This window comes from Bidens hawaiensis, unplaced genomic scaffold, assembly GCF_021521415.1.
Source record: "Bidens hawaiensis isolate Kalapana, Puna unplaced genomic scaffold, B.hawaiensis_p1.1 tig00028563_1, whole genome shotgun sequence".
Classification (NCBI taxonomy): domain Eukaryota; kingdom Viridiplantae; phylum Streptophyta; class Magnoliopsida; order Asterales; family Asteraceae; genus Bidens; species Bidens hawaiensis.
Window position 1 is genome coordinate 124,600 of NW_027494680.1, and position 8,237 is coordinate 132,836.

Consider the following 8,237-nt stretch of genomic DNA (forward strand, 5'->3'; position numbering starts at 1 on the left):
TCTCACACTTCTCATTTTTTTGTCCTTTGTATTTTAACTTTACCCTCAAACTCATTTAATTAAATGTGTGGTCCAAAATTGAGTTCTTAAAGTTCTTACAACTAATCAAGTTATCAAAATATCCCTCCCATATATATATATATATATATATATATATATAGTTACAATACCACTACACCCCTAAAATATAAATCTTTTCTTACATAGCCTAACTAAAAGCGTTATAAATTCCATTTTTAATTAGACCCTTACAACTAGGAACAAATTTCATCAAATAAGTATCCTATGTATTCGTATTATCAAACTAAATAATATTATATATTAGAGCAAATATGTACACAATGAAATGAAAGAAAATAATACAAGCTAAAAAAGCATATTATGTGTAAAATGTTTATCCTACAAAAGGATCAGTTACCAAATGTTATTCTTCTCATCGAACCTCCCGGTCCAGCCAGTTTTCCCAAAGTTCCAACCAATGGTGCTGCATTATAAGTGCATGCTTCCGTTTGCATGTAATTGGCTCGTACATCTGTAAACCGATCATGATCATCGGGCCCACCAACCACAGCTCCAGTCAGGACATTCGGGTTAGCTCTCCGTCTACCAAACCAGCCACGGTACCCCTGCATGCACCCGATAAAAGCTTTGTTCGATTTGTATGATATTATGGATGCCCCTCTATGGTGCACCCTCTTAGGATACTTGGTCCCATATCCAACCAGGTAACTTATGTTAATTGGATTCAAACCTAAGATGTAATCAACTTGAGATTTTGCAAAGTTGAAAACATCATCGGCCCCAATGGTGACGTTATTGTGACAGATGATATTTTGATTTGTGGATTTGAGATGATCAGAGTAGACAGTGAGTAGGAATGCAGCATTAGAAACATATTGCAAGTTGTTCCATTTTCGAGTGAATAACAAGCCGCCTGGGGTGTGTTTGGTTTTGTTGAGGCATGAACATATGTAATGCTCGGCTTTTTCGCGGTATTTGTTAAGTGTCTCGTCGTGTTTGTCTCTATGTAACTGAAATATCAAAGTACCGTTTGATGAGCAACATGTGGTAACTTGCAAAAACGATAATCAAAGCAAAATGATGTGCGTACATGCACAAAAACGAATATAGAGAAAGAAATTAGAAAAAAGAACAGGAAAATTTTATTGATCAAGTCAAATTAATGGGTAAAATACAGTGGCAATTTCCTGAATAAATATAGGTTAGTTAAAGCGTGAAGCTGAAAGGGGAACAAACACTATTATTGACTTTTTATCTAATTGTTGTGTTTTTCGGTGCAAATAAATTTTATATATTTTATTATTTAAAAAAATATATTATAAAATCGGGCTCTTAAATCTTTTCACAGTTTTTTTGTTAAAATATATTAAATCTAGAATTTTAATCTCCTACAATTTATGATAGTATTACTATATTCAGGAAAAAAAAAGTAGGTGTATCCGGCTGAATCCACATAGTTAGACAGACAGAAATACCCTTCGCCTTAAAATACACATGTCGCCTCATGACTGTTTCTCACTTATACTAATTATGAATTTTAGTATCTTGATAATACTGAAATTGTTTGTACTTATATGTTTTGGTGCATTTTTATAGATTTGGTGCCTAGAGGTTAAGAGATTACCATTGAGGCCATAACTTGTACACCAGCATATTTGACATCCCAACTAAATTCTTGCATAGCCCAAGTGATCCCACCAAAAGAATGTGCATTTTGAATAACATAATCCATATACTCCATTTTCCTAGTAGCTTTGTACAACCACAAACCAGCCCACAGCAACTCATCCTTGTACCCACTCACTGATGGATAAAAACCTTTGACATTTTTTAAATCATCATCGTACTTCCCTCTGAATTTGTCACCAAACTCAAACAACTGCCACAAAACAAAGCCTTTGACCCACAATAATATATATATATATATTTTAAATCAGCATTCAACAAACTAGTCTAGTCTAGTCTAGTTAACTAATATATATACCTGTTTTGCATGATGTAAAAGTAGGTGAGAGTAATGTGGGTTTGTTGTCCTAAACACAATTGACGCTGCAGCCATAGCGGCGGCAGTTTCTCCAGCAACATCTGAACCCGGGTGTTTCTCGTCAATCTTGTAGGCACGTCGGGATGTTGTCATGTCCTCTGGCCGCTGCCAGCAGTAGTGATCTGTCTCCCCGTCTCCTACCTGCCACCAGTGCACGATACACGGCAATCTTTTAACAGTTTCAGACTGTCGTTGCGTATAGAAAACGGGTCAAGTTTGATTGACCCAAAAACATAATTTTTTTTCCTTTCTATTTGAACAAAGGGAAACAAGGCAAAAAAGACCCAATCTGGTCCTAACAGCTGACGGAAAGGTCTCTACGAGCCGGATCATGTCGCAACAGCCATAGGTAGCTTAGCCCAGCTGTAAGACCTGAATTCCTATTTAGCTTAGATCATTGACTATCATAATTTACGCCTCTATATATGGTTTTAATTGTGTTTCAATTCTTAATTTGTAATTTCAAAAATATGGCAAATATACCAAAATTTATAAAATTCCATATAAAAGGGCACCTCTTATGTTAGTTTCAACATTCAGTTTTATATCAATTTCTTTTGAGAATTATTCTCTGTGATTATTATAGCTTCTATTCTGCGTAAAAAAATAATGCATTCAATATGATTATAATGACTTGTAATAAACATATTACGATAATAATCTTTTCTTGATAAAAGGTGTGAGATTTTCCGCATGTGCATTAAAATACACTCACTCAGGGCAAGCTCAGCCCATTTGACTGTTTTGTTACTTGCCCATAAGAGATAAAACGTTACTTAAATTGACGCATCCAGAAAGAATACTATTTCTTATGATCGTTAAGTATGATAACAGAAATGACCATTGATTACCTGAACCCAAAGGACATGAGGATGCGTATGAGCTTTAATGAAGTAATCGGTCCCCCATTTGATGGCTTCAAGCGCATGTTGAAGCTCCCCGGCTGCAGCTATTTCTTCATGGTATTCAACAACACTCCATGACAACATAGTAACCGTAAACGCCATAGGAAGACCAAATTTAATGTTGTCCCCAGCATCATAGTATCCTCCCACCAAATCTACCTAAAAGTACAACACAAGTGTCTAACCTTAAATAACCCTTATACTCATAAATATATATAAGGAATTTTGAACTTCATACAAACCCCTTGTTCTAAACCGTCGGTGAGGCCAGAATGGTCACGCCAGGTGGCACGTTGGCTGAATGGCAAGTGACCTGACCGTTGCGATTCAAAGTAGAGAATGGTCTTGGATAGAGCATCTTTATAGTCTAAAGATTTAGAAAGAGGAAAGAGCGATAGCAATAGAACAGAAACACACACAAGAAACCACTTATGTGCCATTGGAGATTATGGTGTTTTGAACTTATGGTTTTAATAAGAGATGGTGGTTAGGGTTATGGTGTGGCAGGTGACCAGTTTTAAGTCTATTATCATTCACCTTGACTAGAAAATTTGGTGCAACAAAAGATGTTTGTTAAACCGTTAATGAGGTTATATTTGTCTATACATATATAAACACATAACACGTATATGATTAATCAATTTTTTAGATATTATAATTGAGGGATATACATGTCAAAACCAATAATTTGTAGAAAAATTTAACCACCAGTAAACACACACATAACATAATTTTTCACATATGCAAGAAACAATTATGCAGGTTCACATGTTTCAAACCTATGAACACAACCATATTTAACACAAAACATATTAAGGTACCGAATCCTACATAAAGTTTAGACCTCAAACACAAATCATAAACCTCAACAACATAATACTCAAACTAAGATCACAACCAGCATCAGCAAAGATCAACTGATGTTTGTACAGCACATTCAAAAGTTGCCAGCTGTACCTCCAGTTTGATGAAGCATTGCGTCTATCTCATCACCTTCTTCCATTTCCAGCTGCAGCAGAACATTATTACATAAATATTATGTATAACTAAGGCTTTAATCATGATTACAATAATAACAAAAATCTATTAACAAAACAATTTGAAAGAGCTTTTGCATTTAAAAGAAACTGAATAACTTTTAAATCCATTCTGCTCAGTTGACGTGTTCCTTTGTTGGCTAAAACATTTTTAATTTGACCCGTTTGACAGGCCTGTAATCGGACCAAACAAGCACGTATAGAGCATGTTCATGTTCCTTTAACTTCAACGAACATGATCAGTTAAACGAATGAAGTTTTCTTGCTCATGCCCGTTAGTTAAAAAAATGAGTGTGTTCATTTTGTTTATATCCGTTACTAATAATATAAACGAACACCAATTCAAAATAAGCGTGAACATTTGGTCGACATGTTTGATAAAACCAGGCTAAAGTCTTTAATTTTATAAAGCTAGACTAAATTGTAAGGACCTTAAATTGTAATGAAAATATAAACAAAAAACAACCGTTAACTAACAAATGTAAATAAACAAAACATGTGTTCATATTCGTTTGTTTAAAAGACTATGTTTCAGAATTGAGATCAAACCAAAACTTAAAATAACGTTCTCATAAGTAAATGGGTCTAAATTTTCATTTCCTAACTAGCACAACCAGATAAAGCATAGTCTCCTACAACGCGGTTCGCTCTAAAACGGGAACAAGGAACGCTTGTGAGGACGTATTCGGTACGTAGGGGTAGGTTCATTTTCGGTTCGATGTTCCCAATTCAAAACAGAATTTAACAACATTCAAATTACCATAACATAAAATAGAAATTACCAAAATATAAAAGTTTGCTCTAAGATATAAACTGATTTTATTTCTGTAAATTGATTGGCCGTAATTGGAAACAAGAAAACGAATTGGAAGGTCGGCCGTAAATTGATCGTGCCTAAAAATGTTTACAATTGGAAACGAGAAGTTGCCTTACTTGCCGCTGATATACTTTGATTTTGTGAGAGAGAGAGAGATAAAAAAATATAACCTCATCTGGAGTCTGCTCTCCACGAAGACGACGGCCATCAAATAGAAAAGCAATGGAATTGAGCTCGACAGACTGTCGGTCACAATAAGCGTTCATAAGCTTCTTCAGCTGTGTGCTCCTTTTGATCCTAAAGAACACTTCATTACCATCCTGAAAACAGAACAATCAATTCAAACCAACACGAGATGATATCACATCATGATTAACAGTTAAGCAAATAATCCTGAGAATATAGAAAACAAAAACCCTAGAAACTGAAGACGAAATGAACAAACAATTACAGAAATAGTAATTGCAACAATCGTGGTATAAAATCATCGGGAAGAATTAAAAAAAAAAAAAAAAAAAAGTATGAAATGAATGATAACCTGGCCTTTGACTTTCAAATTGATGTGAACTCCATCGCCGGTGCCGGGCTTCTTGTCTTCTTCGTTGTTGTTATTCACTCCTGACATATTATTATTATTCTCCGGCCGATCGATTCGATTGCTGATTTGCCCTAAACTCAGTCAGTCAGTCAGTCCCCTTTTTCTAGTTGTTGAAACCCAGGGTTATACCTATGTGTGTGACTCAGATCATCCAACGGACGGTTGAGATTTATTTATCGGATCATGCTATATTATCTCTCTTCTCACCTACTAGGGTAATTAAAAAAGGGAAAATAATTTTAAACTTGTTGCTTCAAACCTAGGTTGCTTGCTTGCTCTGCTCGTATCAGGTTGGGCTCGTATTAGCCTAACCTAGTATGGCTAGACTTTGTTTACAGCCATATAGGGCTGCACACTGTAACAAGTTAGTAATCGATTTCTAATCGTTTCTATAACAGTTTACTAATCGGAAAAAACCACCAGTTAGTAATCGGTTTATATTATTGATTTTGAAACCGATTATAAATTGGTTAACCGATTTTTTAATTATTTTATTAAAAAACGGTTTTTAACCGGTTAGTACCCGAACCGGTTAACCTTTTTTTATTATTTTATCAAAACCGATTAGTACTCGACCCGATTAACCGGTCTAACCGGTTATTTCCCGTCAAATTATTAACCGGTTGACCGGAATGTGCACCTCTACAGCCATATACAAAACTGATAATGAGGATTTACGGTTTGTTCTATTTTTTATTTTTATTTTTATTTTTTGCTTTTAAGTAAATAAACTATTGGCTAAAACACGGGGTTTAGTATCTCAAAGTTGATACTAAAAATAAAAATCAAACTTATTAGGTTTGGTGCCTTTGGTTTGTGTTTGTTTCATTGTTAAATTACTTAAGCAAATATTAATATAATTCTATAGTTCAAAACTTTTTAAATAGTAAAGTTGATAACTATATAAAAGTTTAAAAATCAAGATATTTAAGTTTAAATAAAATTTAAATTCTCATCTCTAAATTCAAAATATTACTAACTTTTATGAAACTCTTAAACGGGTTAACAAGCAGTTTCTTTTTTTCTCTTTTAAGAAGGTCGTAATTAAAATTAGTGTTTTAATGATGGATCGACAAGGTCTGTTAGGATGGAAACAAGTTAATTGATACTCACAAAAGAGGGTAAATCAAATAAGGAGTGAATTTAGTGTGACGCGCTTGGATTGGAACAAGTTTTTTAGGATTAAAAATCTTCAAAAGCTTTCTATTTCAGTGTATGTGCCGAATTTTCTCTCAAACGGTTATGGAAAAGGATATACAAAGATGATGTGAAGAGTGTGGGGCGATCTTTGATGTGTTTATTATTGGATCTAAAACTTGAATTCAATGTATCTTTACTATTTTCCGTTATCTGGTTGCTATATGGTTGAGGCGTACAATGAGTACTTCGATATATTATATTTAGATTGGATCGTTTGTTTCACTTTGATAAGAATAAAAATCAAATCTTCCCTTATATTTTTTATGGCATTAGAGCGAGGTTTTTTCAAGATCATAGAAACCCTAAAAGCTCTAAAACAGAACACCATGCCTAAAGAGGATGGTTTAACGGTGGCAACAACAAGAATGAATGCAACATCATCGATCAAAGTTCATAATTCGATATCCATGCTTCCGAAGATCAAGACAAACAGGACACCAAGACTGGTCAACATAAATACAAGGGAGAAATTAAATACTCAAAACACAATAATGACGGCGATCGGTGTACTCATTGTGGTAAGACGAGTCATGCTTTCTTTGAACGAAGCATGTATCCTGATTGTGGTAGGGTAACATGAAAAGAGAAAAGGGGAAGTCAAAGTTGGGTTGTGTCAAGAAAAATCAAATACGACGGTTGGCGGAGTGAGCGTGGAACAATACAAAACCCTTCTCAAACATTTTAAGGAAAACACATGATAAAATGCAAAATATTTATGTTTTCCATGTATAGTTTATTTAATATTTTAATAGTTTGTGTTCATTTTTATTCGAGATTTGTATACTACTAACACTTATATGTTTTGTAGGCAATGAAATTTGATCGTGATTATAAAAAAGGTGAAAAACGAGCAAAAAAGAGCCAAAACGGAGATCCGGAACGCGTCAGGAAGGAGCCAGAACAGAGAACTGATCAGACTGGGCCGGTCTGACCGACCCTCGGTGAGAGACGCCGCGCTACGCGACCAGGTATTCACATCCTGGTCGCGCGGCACATCCTGGTTGCGCGGAGCCTAGAGGGTGCTGGAGGATTTTTTATTTCGTTTTTGTTACATGTTGGGCCTAGTTTTGGGTATTTAAACATCTTTAACTTAAACCTGACAATAACTTGAAGCCACCAGCCGATTTTGGAGTTCTTGGAAGGATATTTTCGAGTTTCGTGGCGATTTTGAAGGCAAGAGAACAACCGGTGAAGAGTTACACGTTCACATTTGGAGATTACGGGGTTTATGGCCTTTAATCTTCCGTTCATTAAATTTTCACCATGTTCTCAGTTTTATTTGTTTTGTTTGATTTAGGCTATATGATGCTAGGCTAAAACTCCATAAACTACCTAGGTCGTGATGAACCTTAGTTCGGTTTGATATTGTTTGGATTTCTTTTCGTTATGGATTTTATGTTCTAAGTAAATTGTTAAGTTTGAGTTAATTGATGCGTTTGATTGCTTGGTTTTATTTACTTGGATTTATTGTTTCACATTGCCCTTGTTGATTGTTTCATAGGATAGGGTTGTGTTATGTCATTTACTGTGTGTTCTTGACTTGTTTGAGATTGATATCGATTAAGATCATAGAAACAATAAAATAATAAACCCTAAGGTGATAGACTATCGTTAG

The 8,237-nt window shown here is 34.8% G+C and overlaps 2 protein-coding genes across 2 annotated transcripts; both read right to left on the minus strand.

Annotated features, from left to right (window-relative positions):
* Positions 1–388: 388 nt before the first annotated feature.
* Positions 389–3,610, minus strand: LOC143577411 (endoglucanase 11-like). The gene is made up of 5 exons (XM_077061247.1): positions 3,213–3,610; positions 2,917–3,129; positions 2,006–2,206; positions 1,646–1,900; positions 389–1,031 (listed from the first exon to the last, which is right to left on the minus strand). The coding sequence occupies exons 1-5, from the start codon at positions 3,408–3,410 to the stop codon at positions 411–413; spliced, it is 1,488 nt and encodes a 495-aa protein (XP_076917362.1). The 5' UTR covers positions 3,411–3,610; the 3' UTR covers positions 389–410.
* Positions 3,611–3,704: 94 nt separating this feature from the next.
* On the minus strand, positions 3,705–5,472 carry LOC143577412 (small ubiquitin-related modifier 1-like). Its single transcript, XM_077061248.1, has 3 exons — positions 5,363–5,472; positions 4,995–5,144; positions 3,705–3,979 (listed from the first exon to the last, which is right to left on the minus strand). Exons 1-3 carry the CDS (start codon positions 5,447–5,449, stop codon positions 3,908–3,910), a joined length of 309 nt encoding a protein of 102 aa, XP_076917363.1. The 5' UTR covers positions 5,450–5,472; the 3' UTR covers positions 3,705–3,907.
* Positions 5,473–8,237: the final 2,765 nt, after the last annotated feature.